The sequence below is a fragment of the Typopeltis vanoorti genome, chromosome 23 (assembly GCF_054136105.1).
Source record: "Typopeltis vanoorti isolate ZY-2024b chromosome 23, IOZ_Tvanoo_1.0, whole genome shotgun sequence".
Lineage (NCBI taxonomy): Eukaryota > Metazoa > Arthropoda > Arachnida > Uropygi > Thelyphonidae > Typopeltis > Typopeltis vanoorti.
The window spans coordinates 39,739,586-39,762,290 of record NC_143571.1 but is presented as its reverse complement, the minus strand read 5'-3'; the positions used below and the strand labels follow the sequence as shown (position 1 = coordinate 39,762,290).

At 36.5% G+C, this 22,705-nt stretch overlaps 1 protein-coding gene across 5 annotated transcripts in view; it reads left to right on the top strand.

The window, feature by feature from the left end:
- The window catches only part of LOC150093791 (pyruvate dehydrogenase (acetyl-transferring) kinase, mitochondrial-like), a 280,509-nt gene that overhangs the window by 9,508 nt on the left and 248,296 nt on the right, over positions 1-22,705 (top strand). For 4 of the 5 annotated variants that reach the window (XM_090413176.1, XM_090413173.1, XM_090413178.1 and 1 more), the window contains exon 2: positions 18,200-18,338. In XM_090413176.1, coding sequence (XP_090269302.1) covers positions 18,200-18,338 — 139 coding nt within the window. Of the gene's footprint in view, positions 1-13,101; positions 13,157-18,199; positions 18,339-22,705 lie in introns of those variants that run through there. The other variant, XM_090413175.1, reaches the window with a different exon arrangement.

Below are 22,705 nucleotides of genomic sequence, written 5' to 3'. Positions count from 1 at the left end.
TTAATAATTTATTAGGACACCTTCTTGGCAATTCTCATAGTAGGGTATGTAAGTTCTGTTCGCTACAAACTTGGTATTACTAGGTCTACCTACTCACTGATGAGACCTCAATAAAGGTTGAAACCGGTCTTGGTAGTGACCTTCTCTCATAATGTAGAACAGGAATACAGGAATAGATTTTTCTATCCTTGCAGACAACCTCACCACATAATGTAGATAAGTAATAATAATGTTTCTCTCATAATGTAGAACAGTAATAATAATGTGAAACCTAGGAGCTGGGTTTCACATTATGGGTAAATACCAAGAATAGTGATTGGAGCTTGCACCACCCTTACTATGAGTTGCCTCAGTGCTGCACTACCAAATGGGTCAGGTGTTGCATTATCCAGTTATTTGCTTACGCTTGGACTCGCTGAACTTTATTTATATAGTTTCTTATTCGGCTATAAAACAATATGGGATGTAATATCCCTTAACTTAAACATGTAAGAAAGTTTTAAAGCAAATAAAAGTTGAGCAGCTCTCAGATGTGACCTGATGACTAAAATACACAAAGATTATTGAAGCAAAAATGAAAGAGTTTGAGAACAGGAACCAAACCTTGGAGATTCAGTGGCAAGCCTTGAAGAAAACTCTGATCGATTCAGTCAGAGAGGCATGTGGTGAGGTTGTCTGCAAGGATAGAAAAATCAGAACTCCATGGTGGACACAGGAAGTTAAAAAGGCAGTGAAGGAAAAGAAGAAAGCATATCAAAAGTTCCTGGCAAATAAGTCAGCTTTTACTCTTAGAGAATACAGAGACAAATGTAAGAAAGTGAAGCACTGTGTAAAAACTAGCTAAACAAAAGTCATGGGAGGACTTTGGCAAGAACATAGAAAAATAAATATCAAGCAGGTGGTAAGATATTCTGGAGGTTGTTGAAGAAGCTTAGAAATGGAGGAAAGAGTGCTGTAAAAAAAGTTAGAAATGATACAGTTGACATGAAAACAGGAGAAAAAGATATCCTTGAAGTATGGAGTAATTACTTCGAAAAATTGCTAAATAAAACAAGCAGTGATAGCACAGTGGTAAAAAAACACTCAACAGGCATACAGGAATACATATCCATACTTGAAGTAGAAAAACCCATCAAAGGCTTGAAATGTGGAGAGGCAGCAGGAGTAGATGATATTTGACCAGAAATGCTGAAGTATGCTGGTATAAAAGTCTTACAGTGGCTGCACTGCATAGTTCAGAGAGCCCGGACAGAGGGACGAATTCCTGATGATTGGAGTAGAGCTCTAATAGTACTCATATATAAAAAGGGAAATAAAACTGAATGTGAGAATTACAGAGGTATTTCTCTACTGAGTGTTCCTGGCAAGATCTATACAAGTACACTTGAGAAACGGTTGAGAAGAATTGTGGAAGAAAAGCTTGGTGAAGAACAAGCTGGATTCAGGCCAAATAGAGGCTGTCAGGATCAGATCTTCACTTTACGACAAATAGTTGAGAAAGCATGGGAATATAACAAAGATCTGTATTTAAGTTTTGTCGATCTGGAAAAGGCATATGACAAGGTGCCAAGAGAGAAACTGTTCAATACGCTACAGTTATATGATGTCAATGGGGCATTATATCACTGACTACTTAGTCTTTATTTGAGTTGCAAGTCAGCAGTTAGAATTGAAGGAAGTACAGGAAGATGGTTTAATGTTAAATCTGGTGTGAGATAAGGATGTACATTATCCCCTCTGTTATTCATTATCTATATGGATCATATTATGAAGGAAAGTGGTATTAAACATGATATCAAAATTGGAGATGTTAATATCAGCTCTTTGCTTTATTATTATTATTATTCAGGCCTCCATGGAGTCAAAAGACTCATCGTGGGAGGTCCTTCCTAAGAACATAAAGTCTGTCAAGACTCATCGAGGGGAGTTCCCCCCCCCCTAAGAAACACAAAGTCTATCATACCGGATATGATATTATCCGGACGATGTTATACTTATCAATAAATCCGCTACGAGTCTGCAAGATTCCTTGACTAAATTGAATAACTGTTGTAATAGATATGTATGAAGGTCAGCATCAAAAAGACAAAAACAGTGAAATTAGGTAGAATTGTTGAAAATTTCAACTGTGTTGTGAACGGGGAACCTGTGGAACAAGTAAATCATTTCAGCTACTTATCCACGATTTTTACTGAAGATTGTAAATTAAATATGGAAATAGACAACAGAATCAATAAAGCTGATATGGTAGGCATTCAATTGAATAAATTATATGGAATAAGAGAGAAATTAGTCTGAACACTAAATTAGCTGTATACAAGACAGTGTTCAAACCAGTTTTAACCAGAGAGCTGGGTCAGAAGTAAAACACTTGACCAAAACATTAAAGCTGCTAGTTCTTCAGTCACATGCTGCTTAAGATATTTATCTCTCAGAAATTCAACAAATTTCCTCTCCTTGTTTCCATATGCTATCTCCTCCTTCCATTCTATATTCCTGTAATTAAAGTCTCCCATCAGGATCACCTTCTTTTTACATGTCCATCTAATTTGCCTAAACATGTCACAATCAATATTCTCTGCATTCCCTGTTCTATAAAAGCATTTTATCAGATATACTAACCTGTTTATTTCAACTTCACACTACACAGATTCAAAATCTGTGCATGCACTATCAACTTCCACATTTTGTGGACACAATTCCTCTGCAATCATTAACAGCTCTTACCCTCCTCTTTTGACATATCTATCCTTCTGGAAAATTATATATCCTTCTATTTCTATTCTTGACATCACATCTTCCTCAGACAACCAAGGATCACATTTATTCCAGTTATCCTTGGGCATACAAGGGAGCTGAGTTTTTTTGTGCTAAATCAATGTAACAAACTCAGCTCTCTTGTTTCGAATACTCCTTACGTTTATGTACAAACATAACAATCCTTGTATCCTTATGTACATGTTTATATTGGAAAATTATGTTAGTAATGACTAGCCCATGTCCTCTTAAGAAATTCAGAACATGTCCTAATTTAGCTTTTTCAGAAGATGCTTACTGTTATTATTATTCTAGACCTTCATAAAATCATAAGACATTGTAGGAGATCTCTCTTACACAGCACAAAAAAAGTCTGTCATACCAAAAAGACTGTGATGTCACCTACACATGTTCTACCGTCAGGTCTTTATGGGCAAGACTACAAGAACACTTCCATGAGCGTAACATCCCTATTCCAGAACATTTAAACAATAAAAAACGCAACAACAAAAAGGAAAAACAGGATACAAAGTACAGGAAAAACTGAAATAGCAGTGTCCACACCCTTGAACAGAAACAAACCCCCTGCAAATCGACAAGGCCATAATATTAGACATACAAGACAACGAAACAATACTTAGAATATCGGAAACGAGCCATAAAATGGGACGAAAATTCAATAAACGTCCACCGACCCTACGTAATCTCCAAGAGTTGGAAGCTCCATAACATAAGAATTAGGTCACAACTCCGACCAATAGGAGACAACACAAGCACACCAAAGACAGAAACACCTAGCCTACATGACATAGCCTCCATTTCCCCCATTAGTTCTGATGATGACGCACTGTCAAATGGCTCACACTCCATTACTCCCTCCCCCTGACTTTTTCCCATCAATCCCTCCTCTTCCTCAAAATAAAATAAAATAATTTCTATCTTCAGATCATTCTCTCATTCCCCTCCCAAACACTCTCTACCCACTCTTAATAATAATAATAATATTGTACACATAAAAAAACCAAGGTTTTTCAAATACCCCCCCCCCCACATTACTTTACCCCCACTTTCCCAAAACCCCTTCCTTTAATAGCTTAACAGCAGATGAATGCATATTGCCAGGATAAGGAAACAGAAAACAACATCCAAAAAGGCATGTCTGAATTTTCCTCCTATATTATTCTTCATATATTAGTTTTATAACACTTCAGTAATGTCCTAAGATTTGAGTAAAGAGCCCATGACATTATAAAAAAAGGGGCACTCCTAAATGAAAGTAGGCTATATTAGCCATTAAAATAATAGTCTTACATACTACTTTTTTAATTTGCTCACTGTCTGAATATAGCATTAATCTCATAATTGCTAAGATGTTTAAAAATATCTTAGCTTCTCTTTTTTTGTCTATTTCAGCTTGATAACTCCATTTATGTTGCATGGTGTTTCTGTAATTCCTCTGGTAGCTCCATCTGTTGATACTTATATTTTCAATTCTATTGAAGTTTCTGTAGCCAACTTGATTGTCTACTTTGGTTCTTTAATGAGACAGTAAAGATCAGGCAATATCCCTGCTGAAATGACCTATGATCATGTTGAAAGTTTTTCCACTTGGTTAGACTATAAATTAAAGATGTCAAGAAATTATATTTTTGGGTATTATTTCTGGGAAAATTCCCATATTACTCCTCTTAAAAAACTATTATTTATACAGCTATTTTAGCCTGTTTCCATTTAGTATTGTCCCTTATTTTAAATACATTGGCTTTTTTTTACTCAAGAATGAATTTTTTAGGGCATTATAAGCATATTTTAGAGGTAAATATATGCAGACTAATAGAGGGAGAAATTTTGCACATACCTTGTTTGGATGTTAGGATGTCTTCGTTCTCCATACTTCTGCTGTTAGGCCGATAAAGGGGGTAGGAAACGTGTGTGTGTGGGGGAGTTTGAGGCAAGGTGGGAATTAAATTAGAAAACCTGGTTTTTTAAAAATAATATATATATATATGTATATATATTATTTATTTAAGGATGCTTCTTTGGGAAAAGAAAGGGATTTATGGGAAACATGGTCGGGGGAGAGCGTTAACGGGGTGCGAGTCATTTCGATCATGTATCGTCATCGGAACATTTTGGGAAAAATGTAAGGCTATGTCATGGCGGCTTGGTGTATCGGCCTTAGAAGGACTTTTGTTTTCGCTGATTGGTCGGAGTTGTGACCTAATTTTTATGTTGTGGAGATTCCAACACTTGGAAATTAGCTAGGGTCGGTGGATGTTGATTGAGTTTTCGTCACATTTTATGGCTATTGTTTCCGATATTCCAAGCATTGTTTCGTTGTCTTGTTTGCCTATTATTATGACCTTGTCAGTTTGCGGGGTATGTTTCTGTTCAAGGGCGTGAATTGCTATTTCTCCCTGTACTCTGTATTTTATTTTTCTTTTTGATGTTGCGTCTTTTGTGTTTAAATATTCTGGAATAGGGATGTTACAATCATGGAAGTGTTATTGTAGTCCAGCCCATAAAGACCTGATGGTAGAACCTGTGTAGGTGATATCACAGTCCTTTTGGCAAGGAAATCTGTAGACTACATTGTGGTATTCTAGCATTTCTTTGTGTGTGAGAGATTTAGTGTGTTTTAGGAAAGTTGCTAATTTTTGGTTCGTGGTGAATACTAACTTATAGTCCATGTGTTTGAAAATGTATTTGTAGGCTTTGTATGTATGACAGTTTGATAATCTTACGTGTTGGGAAGTCTGTTTTGGTTGTAGGAGTGTTTTGAAGGGTTTTGCTGTTCTGTTTGCATAATTTATTAGTTATGTGGGATAGTTGTGATTTTTAAAAATCTGTGTTAAATTATTTAATTCCATGTTGAGATAATTACAGTTAGTTGAGAATTTGTAAGCATTTATAAACTGTGATAGGATGACTGATTTTTTAACTGAATATTGATGGTATGAACTGAAATGGAGGTAGTTTCCGATATGTGTGAGTTTGTGGTATATTTTCGTGACTATTTTGTTGTTAATTCTGATTAATATCAGGTTTAAGAAATTGATGGATTTTTTCTGTTCGGTTTCCATAGTGAATTTTATTAGTCTGTTGCTGTAATTCTTAAGGGATGTTTGTAAGGTGGTGATGTGTGTGTGTGTGTGTGTGTAGGTTCTCTAATGCATAGAATGTCGTCCACCTATCTGCCATAAAAGGTGGTGGTGGAGTAGGAGTGATTCTATGTGTGCCAGGAATAATTTCGCTAGTTGTCCACTGATGTTTTGGCCCATAGGGAGACCGAAAATTTGAACATATATGTTGTTGTTGAACTTAAAGAAGTTAGCCAATATTATGAGTTTGATTTTATGATGTCATTGGGTGTTAATTTTGTGCTAGCATGTAGAGTGTGGTTCTCTGTGAGTAGTGTGTGTGTGTACAATGTCTAATGTTCTGGGGACGTCCACATTAGTGTATAATGAAGTTGCATCCAACAAGGTGAGGATGTCTTCCCGGGATAAAGTAACATTATTTATTTTCTGGAATAGGTCGTCCGTATTTTTTATCATAGAGTTTGATGTTGTAAGTAAAGGTTTGATTAGTTTAGCTACGAACTTTGATAATGGTGCTGCGGTGGTGTTCTTGTAGGAGACTATAGGCCATATCGGGTAACCGTCTTTGTGGGTTTTGATGTTCCTGAACATATGGGGGTGCGGGGTGTTGTGTTTGTCATTGTGGTTTTGTCTATCTTGTTTTGATTTTTTAAGGTGTGTAGGGTGTTGTTGATTTGTTTTATGAGGTCGGGGGTGGGATCATTTTGGATTTTTTGGTAGGTGTGTTGGTCGTTTAAGACGGCCGTTATTTTGTTGTGGTAATCGGTTTGGTTGATGATGACTACTGTATCCTCCATTGTCTGCTTTTGTGATCATTATATTTGGGTTCGTTTTTAAAGATAATAGGGCTTTTTGTAAGTTGGGAGTAATGTTGGGATTCACTATTATTTTATTTTGCTATTTATGATGTTTATTTTCTGTCTCTGTTTGGGTCATTTTCAAGTTTTGCTTGGACTTCGATAATGATGTCTTTGCTCGGTATGTATTTTGGGGGTACAGCGAAGTTAAGTCCTTTGTTCAGGATGGTGATTTCGTCGGTTGTGAGATTATGATGTGATATATTTATAATGGAATTGTCTTGCGTGGGTCGCGAGAGGATAATAACTGAAGGGTTGGAAACAGCATGTGTTGGGTATTGGGTGCCTGTTAGGGCATTCCATTTTTTTGCATGTCGGGCTTCTGTTAATTGCGAGTAGTTGTTGATGTGTGTTTTGTTATTTTTTGAGAAAACTGCCCATTCCTTTGGGGGTCAGTAAAGTTTTCAATCTATGTGTTGTATTGTGAATATATGAATATGTGTGGGTTTTTCTTTTTAAATCTGTCATGTATGACCTATTTGATGAGTGCATGTGATGCCCGGTAGCAAATTTTTTTGTTGCCGTGAATTGAGCGGTTCCTGCGTACCATCACGAATTTTGGCGTGACGTTGTGATGGTGGAGGCAATTTTTAAGGAATATTATGTGTATTTTTTTGTGCAGTGTATGTTAGGATGGTTTTCTGGTATGTTTCTTTTGTAAAATTTATATATTCATTGAAAGCATGATGAGAGCCCATGACATAGCCTTGCATTTGGTGTGTGTGCACTAAAAAGTCTTATTTTAAGGCATTTTATTGTGATAAAGGGGAGGAAGGAGGTTGTTATTGAGGAGAAAGCCAATGGATGAAGGGTTGTAAGGTTACAAAACACAAGTAAATATAGGTATTATTTCTGGGAAAATTCCCATGTTACTCCTCTTATTATATTTATATGGCTATATATATAATAGCCATATAAATAATATATGGCTATTTTAGCCTGTTTCCGTTTGGGAGTGTCCCTTATTTTAAATACATTGGCTTTTTACTCAACAATTTTTTAGGGCATTATAAGTGTATTTTAAGAAGTAAAAATATGCAGACTAACAGAGGAAAAATTTTTGCACATACCTTGTTTGGATTTTAGGATGTCTTTGTTCTTCTCCGTACTTCTGCTGTTAGGCAAATAAAGGGGAGTAGGAAATGTGGAGGTGGGGGGGGGGGCTGAGGCAAGGTGGGAAGATTAAATTAGAAAACCCAGTTTTTTTTAAAAATAATATATATATATATATATATATATATATATATATGTGTGTGTATATATATATATGTGTGTATCGTCATCGGAACATTTTGGGAAAAATGTAGGGATATGTCATGTCGGCTTGGTGTATCTGCCTTAGAAGGACGTTTGTCATATATCAACATACTTCTCAAATTGACAAGGCCATAATAATAGACAAACAAGACAACGAAACAATACTTAGAATATCGGAAACAGTAGCCATAAAATGTGACGAAAACTCAATCAACGTCCACCGACCCTACCTAATTTCCGAGTGTTGGAAGCTCCACAACATAAAAATTAGGTCACGACTCTGACCAATAAGTGAAAACAAAAGTCCTTCTAAGGCAGATACACCAAGCTGCCATGACATAGCCCTACATTTTTCCTGAAATGTTCCGATGACGATACACGATCGAAACGGCTCACACCCCGTTAACGCTCTCCCTCAACCCTTCCCTTAAATCCCTTCCTTTTCCCAAAGAAGTTCCCTTAAATACAATAATATATATATATATATGTGTATATATATATGTGTGTGTGTGTGTGTGTGTGTATATATATATTATTTTTAAAAAACCCGGGTTTCCTAATTTAATCTTCCCACCTTGCCTCAACCCCCCACATGTTTCCTACCCCCCTTTATCGGCCTAACAGCAGAAGTATGGATAACGAAGACATCCAAACAAGGTATGTGCAAAATTTCTTCCTCTATTAGTCTGCATATTTTTACCTCTAAAATACACTTATAATGCCCTAAAAAATTCTTGAGAAAGAGCCAATGTATTGAAAATAAGGGACACTCCTAAATGGAAACAGGCTAAAATAGCTGTGTAAATAATAATTATATTTTTGGTTTAATCCTTTATCCAAATGTAAGGATAAAGGTTTAAAGGAAAAACGTTTGCCAATAAAGTATTTCATGACTGGCATTATGGTATATTAAGTCAATTGATGTGATGTCATCAATCTCTATATACAAGTAGCCCAGTCTTGAAGATACTTCACATGCAATTACACGTGGATAAACGATTAAACCAAGAATGTAATTTTTTGGCATCTTTAATTTATATTCTAACCAAGTGGAAAAACTTTCAACATCTGTGGGAGTTCTGATCACTATGATCAGATTGCTAGTATGTTTTAATAATAAGGTGATACACCTTTTCATCACTTGATATGGGAAATATATGCTATGCATTATTGGAATGGTTGGCTACTACCCAGAGCAGTTTCACCCTTTATGGAGATATGTTAAAATGTGGGGATACCTCTCCAAAAACTCTGAGTGGTCTATAAGATTGCCCAAAATCTCACTGAATAACCATAAAGAGTCACTACTAAACTCAACACTCCTGACCTGAATCACTCCAGGACAGGAAAACTCAGCAGTGACTCTACTCAGTGATATGCAAAACCCACCACTGAGCAGAGTCTCTATACCAGTGATGGCGAACCTATGACGCGTGTCAGCACTGACACACTTGAGGGTTTCAGGTGACACACCTTGGATGTTGAAAAATATTGGTATTCTGATGAAAAAACTAATTTCAATAATTTCAGTTTATTAAATTAATTGTATAATATGAATTCATAGATTGTATATCAATGTCCTGTTAAATAAATAGCCTAATATGATATGTATAAGTCACCATCTATGATTATGTAGTTACATTTATAATGCATGTATGCAAGTGGCACATCAACAACGTCAATATTTAAAAAAAAAAAAGTTAGACACACCTGGGTAAAAAGGTTCGCCATCACTGCTCTATACTCTCCAGGAAGCAAGCAAACCCAAAGACAAACATAATATTATCAGTGGGACCCACACCAAGAAGAGATACTAAGGTTAAAGTATCTCTTCTCGGTGTGGCTCCCACTGATGATATTATGTTTATCTTTGGGTTTGTTTGCTTCCTGGAGAGTATAGAGGCTCTGCCCAGTGATGGGTTTTGTGTATCATCACTGAGTGGAGTCACTCCTGAGTTTTTCCTGTCCAGAAGTGATTCAGGTCAGGAGTGTTAAGTTTAATAGTGACCCTTTATGGTTACTCAGTGAGATTTTGGGCAGTCTTTTAGACCACTCAGAGTTTTTGGAGAGGTATCCCCACATTCTAACATACCTCCATAAAGGTTGAAACTGCTCTGGGTAGTGGCCTTCTTCTTTGGTGCATCAATCCGAAAATTGGTAAATATAGCACCACATCACAACATCCTGTCTTGTGATTTCCTTTTTATCTCTTCATAACTCTTAGCACCAGTTAGCATCATTATGTTATTTATATATGAAACTCTTGGTCTGCCTCGTGGCCTCTTTCCTTCTACAGTCCCCTCCATTATTTCTGTAATCAGTCCCTCCATGCCTCAAATGGTGTCCAATTAGGCTTTTTCTTCTCTTATTGATGTGCTTCATTAATGACCGCTCTTCATGAACTATATTCAGAACTTCTTCATTACTTTTCTTTTCTGTCCAACTAATTTTCATCATCTTTCTCCAGCACCCAAATTTCAAATGCCTCCAACTTTTTCATGTCTTGTTTTGTTAGAGTCCAGGCCTCACAACCATATAATGCAATGCTCCATATGTATGTTTTCACTAGCCTTTTTTTGAGCTGGATGCTAAGTCCTTTACTGGTAAAAATGTTTCTTCTGTTATAGAATGCTTTTTTGGCTCGTGCTTTAATATCTGATTGGTTTCTTCCATCTTCTGTGATAAGACTTCCAAGATATAGTAGGTTATTATTTATTTCCAGGTTTATTTTCATTGGATTTGCTTTACTTGTAATTAATAATTTTGTTTTCTTATAATTAATTTTTAGGCTGTACTGTGTGAAGATTTCTTCCATCTTTGTTAGGGTGGCTTTCAGTTTGTTTTCGTTATCAGCTAAAACTGCTATATCATCCGCAAACCGTAGCCAGTTAATATCAATTCCATTTATCTTAGTTCCGGTTTCTATTAGTTCTTTCAGTTTATTTATTGCATCTTCAATGTACAGATTAAACAATATGGGTGAAAGAGAGCACCCCTGTCTTACACCTCTACGTATTTTTGCAGTTTTTGTTGTATTGCTGGCTTCTTCTATTAGGGCTACTTGATGCTTGTAAAGATTAAATATGAGCCTTCTATCTCTCCAATCTACCTCTATTGTTTTTAGGAGGTGAAACATTTGATTCCAGTCAATACTATTGAAGGCTTTCTCCAAGTCAAGAAAGACTATCAGAGTATTTTGATTCTTCTCCAATCTTCTTTCAATAACTGTTCTTAGAGCTAGGATTGCTTCTCTTGTCCCCTGCTGTTTCCTGAATCCAAACTGGTCATTGCCAACATATTCTTCAACCTTCTTTGTTAGTCTTTTTTGTATAATTTTGAGTAGTATTTTTGAAGCACGTGATATTAAGCTTATTGTTCGATGATTTTCACACTTGTTTGCATTATTTACTTTAGCAATGGGTATGATAGAGCATTGTGTAAAATCTTTGGGAATGATCCCTGTTTCATAAATATCCTTTATGATCTTGAAAAGGTATGACTTAGTTATGTTTCCTGAGTATTTTATTAATTCTGAGGGGATGTTATCAGTGCCTGGTGCCTCATTGGCTGACAATTCATTCAGTGCCCATTCAAATTCATCTTTTAATATAGTTGGACCAATTTCTTCCATATCAAGTCTTGTTTCATCTTCTATAGCCTTGGCATCTAGATCTTTTTTACTATATAGATCTTCTAAGTACTCCTTCCATCTTTCCGAAATTTCTTCCTTATCTATAAGTATGTTCTCCTGTTTATTTTTGATAATCGTACTTTGTGTCTTATTTTGCTGGCCTATTTATAATGTTATAAGCTTTATCGATTCTTCCAGTCTTTGTTAGATCTTCTATTTCTTTACATTTCTCTGTAAACCATTGTTCTTTTGCTTCTTTACACTTTCTATTTATCATATTTTTTATAAGTTTATATTTGTCTTTGCTTCTTTCCTTTAGGGAAGTTTTGTATTTTCTTCTTTCATCTATTAGATCTAGAATGTCCTGGGTGATCCATGGTTTTTTTTATTTGCTTCTTCCTTAATCCTATGCAGTCATTGGCAGCCCTGATGATTGTATCCTTCAAATGAGTCCATTTTTCCTCTATGTTTTTCTTTTCCCTCTCTCCAGTTTTAATGCTTTCATCAGTTTGCTGTTTATAGTTTCTATGGTTTTCCTCTGTTTTCAGGTTACTTATGTTCCATTTGGGCCTTTTCCTTAGTTGTGACAACTTTTTAAATTTCAGATTACATTTCAATAAAACCAAATTGTGGTCACTGTCAACATCAGCTCCCGGGTAACTTTTGCATGATTTTACTTGATTTTTAAATCTATTTCTTGTCATAATATAATCTATTATATTATATTATGACAAGAAATATAATATAATCTATTTGGTACATTCCTATATCCCCTGGCATTTTCCAAGTATACCTTCTTCTTTTTGGTACCTCATACTAGGTATTATTAATGATCAGATTGAATTGCAGAACTCCAAAAGTCTATCTCCTCTTTCATTTCGGCATCCAAGTCCATACTTTCCCACCTCTCTACCATCTTTGCCTTCACCAATGACTGCATTCCAATCCCCCACGACAATAAGATTATCTTCCTTCTTGGTCAGTTTGATTAGATTCTCAATATCTACATATACTCTCTCAACTTCATCATCACTGTGGTCACTAGTAGGCATGTAAGCTTGTATTATTATAATATTTGTTGGTTTTGCTTCTAGTTTTACCATTATCAATGTGCTACTACATTTGGGAATGGTAGTGGCCTACCATTCCCATAATGCATAGCATTATGCTCAACTAAAAGGATGTATGCCTAGTATTATTGGATACTAAGGTAGTTGATGTGAAGTCATTAGCTGCTGTATACAAGTAGCCCTGTTGTGAAGATACTTCACATGCAGACTTTGTTTGCTTACACTTGGATAAAGTATGATACCAAGAATATAATTTCTTGGAATCTTTAATGTATGACCCGTGATCATGTTGTGCTGTCATAAGTCAATGCAGAATACATTTACAGAATCAAATTTGAGAAAATGAACATTGCTATTAATTTATGACAAAGCAAAAGGAGAAGCTGGTACTTGTTGAAGATCTGAGTAGCAGAGTAGGAAATAAATATATATTAGACAAAGAGATGTGTTTGGAAAAATTTGGACACAGTGCAAATAATAATGGTAAGTACTTCTGGATTTATCTTCTCAACTTAGTTTACTCATTACTTACACTATGTACTAACATAAAGATGTGCACCAATTTACATGAGAGCAGACTCAATAATAATAATAAAAAAGTCTTATTGACTCTTTTATTGCTGTAAGTGATATGTTCACTCTAGCTCAGGATACAAGTGTTAACTGGGGATTTAAAACTGGAAGTAATTACTATTTAGTTATGAGGAGAAAAAGGAATATCATATTGAAAAAAAAATTATATACTAAAGTTTTAAAAAAAATAATCAAAGTTGAGCAGCTTTCAGTGATGAACTGTAGACTCACATCAGGACCTCCATGGAGTCACGACTCAGTCTATTATGCATTATTTAATTTCATTCACTGTCCATGATTTCAGGCATTGCATTCCATTCTCCTACCACTCTCCATGTAGAAAAGCCTACTTGTTTCTCTCTCTCTCTCTTCCTCATCACTCCTTTTGTGATTTCCTGGAATTCTTTCTTGTTTGTATCCCTTCTTCTTCCAATTATTTATCTGGTTTAATCCTTTATCCAAGTGTAAGCAAACAAAATTTGCACCTGAAGTATTTTTAGGACTGGGGAAACTCGTTGCAAAGGTGATATAACTTCTCATCACTTGCCTTAGTATCCCATAATGCAAAGCACATCTCCTTGCAGACATGTATAATGCTATGCATTTAAGGAAGGGTCACCACCCAGACTGATTTCAACCTTTATTGAGGTCTCATCAGTGGGAACCAGACCCAGAGGTGGTGATACTAAGGTGGAAGTAATGGAGAAGTCATATTTCCATATGCCAGTTGCCAAAAGGTGTCACACCTTATTATTCCATCACTATTTGTTATCACCAGCTCTTTTTTTGGCTCCCACTGATGAGACCTCAGTTAAGGTCGAAACCAGTCTGGGTAGTGACCCCGTCCCTTAATGTATAGCATTATAGATGTCTACAAGGAAATGTGCTTTGAATTATGGGGTACTAAGGCAAAGGATGAGAAGTTAATACCACCTTTGCCATGAGTTGCCCCAGTCCTGAAAATACTTCAGGTGCAAACTTTGTTTGCTTAGACTTGGATGAAGATTATATATACAATATATAATTGGTAGCATAGCCAAGTGAAAAAAACTTCCATCCCTTCTTCTATGAAAATCTCTCTGGCATCCATCCTTAACTACCTCTTAATAGATTAAATGTCTCATTTGTATCACTTGAAATGATAATTTTCTTTGGCTTGATGGAATTTAATGAAATTTGGTATTTAGGATTGCTACTGCAATTTGATGAGTAATTTCAGAAATTACTTAATGGCAAAACAGAATTGCCTGTAATTAATATCCAGAGATAGCTCAACCTGGTATTTGTGCTTATACATTGATTACCATATGTGATGTTTTTCAGGAACTTGAAATAATAATCCAAAATTTACTTATTATTTCCAGTGTTTCACCAAAGTTAAATTGTTATATTCAGAGATTAATACACTAGTATCAATTAATACACATGCTCGTTTTGCTAAATGAGATGGTACAGGAGAAATACAGGAAGGCCTCTAGTCCTAATACTGTGCCACCTATTATTCTTTTGTCCTTTCTTCTTGAGAGGACAAAAGGATGCTACAATATTAAGAGGTTTTAGAACTTTAGTTGTATGTTCAGAAATCCCTTTAATATAAATGAGTGGAATCTAAGTGATATCTTCAGGAAGTCTTGGCTTTGGTTGGGTATTCTTGGCCATTGGGCTGATTGTCTGCAGGTGAGGGTTTCCCATTTGAGAGGCACCTTGATGCAACCATATTTGTTCAGGTTGGGATAGCTCATGAGTGCTGCAGCATATTTGAGGAAAAAGGTTCTCAAATTTAAACTTGCTTTGGAGAAGTAAGATGGCTTTTTTCCCCTTTGGATCGTTTGATGGATATTTAGGGTATAGTCTGACACACCTCAGCAGGCATTGTGGTGGAAATGAATGTTCTGATATTATGATGTTGACTGTCTGCTTTAATATCGGTATGTAAGTTAACATACTTCAAAAAATTAAACACATAAACTAAAACTTACATGAATAAATTTATTAGATGTAAAATTTTCTCCTTTGTATCATTAGACATCTTCAATACATTGAAAATGGAATACAATATAAAATTACAATTAAAGAATCATTTTCAAAGAGTGCCACTATAACATTAATAGGAACAATGGTCAGTAAAATTCCTAATCATAAAAAAAAATAATAATAATAATAAATAATGTAATAATAATCAGGAATTTGTATAAAAATGATTTAATAATATTTCCCATAAAGGGGATAACTGAAGGCCATCAAATCTGTTTAAGTTTGATCTGTGTAGAAAAGTCTCTCAACTCTATATAAGTGCTCTATGAGGAATTCTACTTCTATGTAAAAGCTTAGTTTTCTTCCAAAAAAAAACTATGCTTGGTTGAGATTGCATGTTCTGCTAGGCCAGACTGTTCTGGTTCATAGTAAAGAATATAAGATTTATGTTCCTCATGACTGATAGCTTCAGTTCTGCTAGACTGTCCAAAGTAAGACAAACTACACTAGCATAGGATCTAGAAGATTGAGTAGAGGAAGCTTGTCTTTAGGCGAAGAAAGGAAGGTAGAAATCTTCTTGAGAGGACAAAAGGATGCTACAATATTAAGAGGTTTTAGAACTTTAGCTATATGTTCTAGAGGTCTAGAACATACAACTAGGAGGTCTAGAGACTGGTTATCTAAAGCTGTTAAAGGCTTTCTTAATAAAAGATTCATTAAAGCCATTTTTCATAAAATCAGATTTGATATAGGAAAAGCTGGAGCTGTACTGGAGGAAGTAGAGGAGACAAGAGATCTAGGGTTGATGACTGATAGAAAACTGAAATTCAGGGAACATATTGCAAAGGTGATGAAGGTAACCCAGAGGATTGCTGCAATATTGAGAAGGATGCTGACCTGCAGAGATAAAAGAGTTATCGTTGCATTGTATAAGACAATGATCAGACCACACTTAGACTATTGTTCTGAAATTTGGTCCCCAGGATTTGAAGGGGATAAATTAACTGTGGAAAGGATACAGAGGCAGAAGAAGGAGAGGTGATATGATTGAGACTTTTAAACTGTTGAGAGGTAGTTATGAAAGGAAGCTGTGAGCTAGAGGGTGAGGTGTGGTTTCTTTGCATGGAAAGTGGTTGAACTGTGGAATGCATTACGTGATAGAGTGGTGAGAGCAAGAACGGTCAATGAGTTCAAGGAGTGGTATGATAGGCTTTGTTTCCTAGGAAGGACCTCTCATGATGAATCTTTTGACTCCATGGAAGCCTGAGTAATAATAATAATATAATTCAATTCTTGCTGTAAAAGGTCTTTAGTTGAACAAATATTATAGGCACGATGTAACAGGTTTTTAATAGTTCCAACTTTTGACTAGGATGATTATGAGAATTAGTAAGAGGCTTCGTAGTTCTGTCAGTATAGATGAAGCCCTTTAGTTGGAAAGACCTGGATTCGATTCCCGTCCGTGACATGAGGAACCTTTATCTGGTCTCTTTTGACTAAAGGTGAGTTTAGCCAGTCTCGTATAGAGGTAGAGGGTTTTTTCACCTGCAAACTTGGGTGTTTCCTCCCTCAGAACAGGCAAGCTAACCCCATGAACACACACACACACACACACGAATCTACAGTCATAAAATACATACTTTATGTATTTTATGACCGTTTTGTGACATGAGGAACCTTTATCTGGTCTCTTTTGACTAAAGGTGAGTTTAGCCAGTCTCGTATAGAGGTAGAGGGTTTTTTCACCTGCAAACTCGGGTGTTTCCTCCCTCAGAACAGGCAAGCTAACCCCATGAACACACACACACACACGAATCTACAGTCATAAAATACATACTTAATCCCTCATTAGGAGGGCTCAACATGTCCTAAGGGATGGGGGGAAAGGGGGGAACCCAATATGAGCTTACTTTATTAAGCTTACTTTTTCTTCTAAAGTAAGCTTAATTCTCAGATGAATCATATTTATTTTTGAAATATAAATATAAACATATAAATATTTATATTTATCTGATGACTTTTGGTTATCCTCTTTATGGAAATATTATTACATCATTTTTATACAGATTTCTGATTATTATATTATTGAAATTTATTGATATTATTATTATTATTATTACTATTTTTTGTTATAATTGGGAATTTTGCTGACTGTTATCCTATTAATTTTATAGTGGCACTTTTTGAAAATAATTCTTTAATTGTACTTTTATATTGTGTTCCATTTTCAATATACTGAACTTGCCTATAATACAAAGGCAAAAACTTTACATCTAATAAATTTATTCACGTAAGTTTTAGTTTCTGTGTTTCATTTTAGTTAAATTTTATTTATATACTGGGGGGGCTATGCCCCTCCTGGTACCTACGGTGCCAGGAGGGTGTTTTATACTTTTATATTGTGTTCCATTTTCAATATACTGAACTTGCCTATAATACAAAGGCAAAAACTTTACATCTAATAAATTTATTCACGTAAGTTTTAGTTTCTGTGTTTCATTTTAGTTAAATTTTATTTATATACTGGGGGGGCTATGCCCCTCCTGGTACCTACGGTGCCCCCCCCCCCCCCCCCCCCCCCCCCGAGTTCCGGACTGGTAGGCCGGTTCTCCTTGAATTCTGATGAACTCGAATTTTGAAGACTCAACTCGGGGTATCCCCTGAGTTTCAAAATGTGACATAAAAAGGCTTATCATTTTATATATAGGGTAGATATATTATATGTTAATTATAAATTTAATTAATTTTAATTCATGTTTAAATGTTGGCTGTCCTGCCTGTCTGGCCATGGTATGAGTAGTTATAACTGCAAGGCACCCTAAGTAAATCCAGACGTTGCGACCTCTGGATTTACCTGAGGTATATTTCTTACCTGGGATATTTCATAACATTAAATTGATATAAATGATTATAGTTTTGGAATTTAATATGAATATTAATTATTGAGTGAAATTGAATATTTCTCAAAATTTATTGTAGGTAAAAATGCATGTGAAAGAACATCTTTCTTATTTCTTCGAAAAGAACTTCCTGTAAGATTGGCAAATATTATGCAGGAAATTCAATTATTGCCCGAAAGTTTATTATACATGCCTTCTGTAGCATTGGTTCAGAGCTGGTAAGTGAAATACATATTTTTAGTATTATTATTGTTGTTGTTATTATCATTATATTAGCTGAGTGTCTAGACAATTATTGATAGACAGTGTCTCTGTGGTATATAGACTATAATAAATTTAGTTTAATCCTTTATCCAAGTGTGAGCAAACAAAGTTTGCACCTGAAAGTATCTTCAGGACTGGGGTAAGGTGATACAACACCAGAACACTCCTTGCAAAGGTGGAGCAAGCTACCAACACTCCTATCTCAGTATCTCCCATATTGCAAAACACATCTCCTTGCGGATATGTCTAATGTTATGCATTAAGGGAAGGGCCACAACCCAGACTAGTTTCGACCTTTATTGAGGTCTCTTCAGTGGAAGCCAGGCCCAAGTGGAGATACCAGGCAGAAGCATTAGCAGGTCATCTCTATCTATAGGAGTTGCCAAATGGTGTGCCACCCTTTTTTAATAAATTACTCTGGATTTAGAGAAAGATGTTGAAAATTTATTTTTCACTTAGTTAGAGTATAAATAATAAATTTAGTTTAATCCTTTATCCAAGTGTGAGCAAACAAAGTTTGCGCCTGAAAGTATCTTCAGGACTGCGGTAAGGTGGTACAACACTAGGACACTCCTTGCAAAGGTACCACCCTACCCCAGTCCTGAAGATACTTTCAGGCGCAAACTTTGTTTGCTCACACTTGGATAAAGGATTAAACTAAATTTATTATACTCTAACCAAGTGAAAAATAAACTTTCAACGGTATATAGACTATCTACCAATAATTGTGTAGACATCCCTGATATTTGAAGTTATGGAACATTCCAGGTTTATTAATAACATAAAATCCAGTGTACAAATAGTAGGAAGCAGTATTTCATCATAGCAGTTGAATAGAGGTTACTGGCAACACGGTGACTTCGAGAGAGATGTCATCGTGGGCTGTCACATTGGTGGCATGTCTATATGTGTCATTACCGCTCAACTGGAGCATCCAAAATCAACAGCTGGTGATGTGATCAACAAATGGGTACCTTCTGGCATCACTAGTGTGGAAAAACACCCAGCATACTGGTCATTGTGACTGCTGAAAATGACTGATAGGGGACGGGAAGATGTTAAAACGAGTGGCAGGCAAAACACAGCTACAATCTGCACAGATGTGATGAGTTCCAGAACATCAGTAACACCATGTTGAGCACTAATACTGTACGAAAAGAACTCCATTTACTGAGTTTCCACGGAAGAGCAGCACAAACAAGCCGAACATCACAGCAATGAACAAGGCTTGTCTGAACTGGACAATTGTCCAGCAGAAAATGGTACTCTGGAGCAATGAATCAAGGTTCACCTGTTTCCAGTCTGATGGCAGGGTGTGGAAGCAGCCTGGTGAACATTTGTTACCACAGTATGTTGTACTCACAGTGAAGTTTGATGGTGGTGGAGGAGTAATGCTGTGGGGTACATTCAGCTGGTTTGGAGTGGGATACTGGTCATTGTCCATGGTTCCATGAAGGCAGCTCAGTACCTTGATATTCTGGATAATAACATGCCACCCACACTGTGGAGGTTTTATTGAACAGACCCATGTTACTATCAAGATGACAATGCTGCAACTGTTATGGAATGGTATGAAGAGATGGGTGTTATACAGAGTCCTGACCTCAACCCCATCAAACATCTGTGGGACGAATTGGAGCAGCAATTGAGGTCCAGAGCAGCACTTCCTCGATCTGTCACTGAACTCAATGCTGCTTTGATCGAGGAATGGAGACAAATTCCACCTGATGGCTGCCGCACATTGGTGGAAAGCCTCCCTCAAAGGGTGCATGAGGTGATTAAAGCCAAAGGTGGACATACCAGATATTAGGGTTCACCTGCTGATATCAGAAATTGTAAATTTCTAAAGTGTTCGGACTATTATTGGTAGATAGTGTATGGTGCTACACTGGTGTCCAAAACCTAAGGACGAACATCATTTCTGAAGATTACTTCTGCAAATTGAGACGAATCTGTTTTTGGCAATTTGTATAACTGACAATTTTGAGTAGAATGCTGGCACACATTCATATTTTTGAATTGCATGCAAAGAGGTCACGTGGTAGCACTCAACAGGATAAAAGGCAAAAGGCTGCACTAAGCAAATTGTTTTTGAAGGAAGCTCTTTTCATGAAGGAATAAAGTTGCAAACTTGGATGTCATGTAATCTCTCAAAGACATCATCTAGATGATTTCATGTGGCAGAGAATTATTGGAAAGCTTGAAGAAGGCTGCAGAGTTACTGATATTGCCAGAGAGTATGGAATCTCACATAGTGTTGTATCCGGGCTCTGCGCAGTGTTTCAAACCAATGGAATGTGTTCCAGATGTTTGCAAAGAGGTCATCCTCATTCTATCATGGAGGACTAAGACATATTTTTGGTTATAACAGCAAAACATAATTGACGCACCACGGGAGGTCAGCTTTTAGGTCAGTTCCATTCAAGCACAGTTATGTGGATATCTCGAGAAACTGTGGCAAGACATATGCAACAATTAAGCCTATACACCTGAAGGCCTGTAGTCTGTATCCCTTTATTCATAGCTCTTCATAGAGCAAGTTTTCAGTGTTGTTGTATCCATTAAAAATTGAACAAGACACCAAAGGACTAATGTATTCTTTACATATGAGAGTCATTTTAGTCTTTCCTCCAGTTCTAGATAACACTTGATCTGGTATGAAAATGGTACTGCTTACCATCAGAAGAATGGTCTTGAAAGGAATATATATAGTGGTGCTGGGGCCATGGTGTGGGGAGGCATTGTACTTCATGGATGCACCAAGCTACAAGTGCTGGAAAAAGACACTACAACTGGTGAACGATATTGCAATCAGCATTTTGTTTGGTTGTTCTGTGGTGCTGTAACTGAAGAATTCATTTTTATGGATGACAGTGTCATATCACATTGTGTATGAGAAGTGAAGATACTTTTGGAGACCGAGGATATTAATCGATTCAAGTGGCCAGCACACTCTGCAGATCTCAATTCCATAGAACATGTTTGGAATGCAATAGGGAGATGCATTGCTGTTGCTCAAAATTCCCTTCCAAAAAACAAACAAGGGCCGTTCCTTTCTCTGAAGGAGGAGTTGGTCAGTTTGCCTCAAGACCTGACCTCCTGAATCACTTGGTACTAAGCATGGCATTATGAGAGCTGCATTGCAGTTCAGAGTGGGGAGACATATTCCATACCGAAATGTCTCTCCACCGAGCTCAGTCATTGCTTACTGGAGAGTGGGCATCTATGTGACTCTGTATTAGATGGCAAGTTCTGATGCCGAACCCCAAAAACCATTGAAGCATGAATCCTTCATCCTTAATCATTTCAGTGGCTCTAACAAAGCTCCAAACCAAGTATTTCTACCATTGATACACCTTTCGACAACAGAAACAAGAAACAAAAGACATGATACCAGTATGAATGCACCAGTTTTTCTAATCATCCATGCTATAGGTGAAAAATCAATGGGGAAAATGTCGTCCTTCTTCATTCAGAATGGTATAGAAGGGTGAGCAGGTTCTCCTAAAACAGTAAAGAAACTTCATTCTGATGATGTCCTTGTAGAGACATCATGTCAGCAACATTTAGAAAAACTGCTCAGAGCAACATCAAGGGGTGGAATATATATAACAGTTTTACTCCATAAAACACTCAATTCCTGTAGAGGAGTGATCTCAGAGTGGGATCTCCTAGATATCCCTGATGAAAAGATATATTCTTAGTTGAAAGATCAAAGGTGACAGGTATGAGGTGCATCATGACCCATAGGGATGGTTACCTGGTTCCAACCAGAAATATCATCCTCACATTTGATACTCTTAAATCTCCAACATCTGTTAATGCAGGGTATCCCAGTTGTCCTGTTTGACTGTATATCTTTAATCCATTAAGATGCTTCACATGCCAGAAATATGGACATTCCCAAACTGCCTGTCATGGCTCTGCCACCTGTGCTTGATGTGGTAGTAAAGAGTATGATAATCAATCTTGTTCTACTAAGAAAGTTAAACTGTCAAGGAGATCACCCAGCTTACTCCTATGCATGTCAGAAGTGGAAAGATGAGAAAGAAATCCAAAAAAAATAAAAAGAGAAGATATCATATCAGGATGCCAGAAGAATGTTAGCCTCCACCACACCTACTCTGAGATCCTCTTATACTGAAAAGATAACAGTAAAGAAAAATGTCAACAGCAACTCACACTTGCATGTCTATTCAACCATTTTATAATTTCTCCTTAAATGAACTTTATGATCGTGATTGTTTCTCTGTTGAGTGCATCAATTGCATGAGGTATGGCTCCCCCTCTCTGAAAATCGTTCCATTCGATGAGAAGCTAC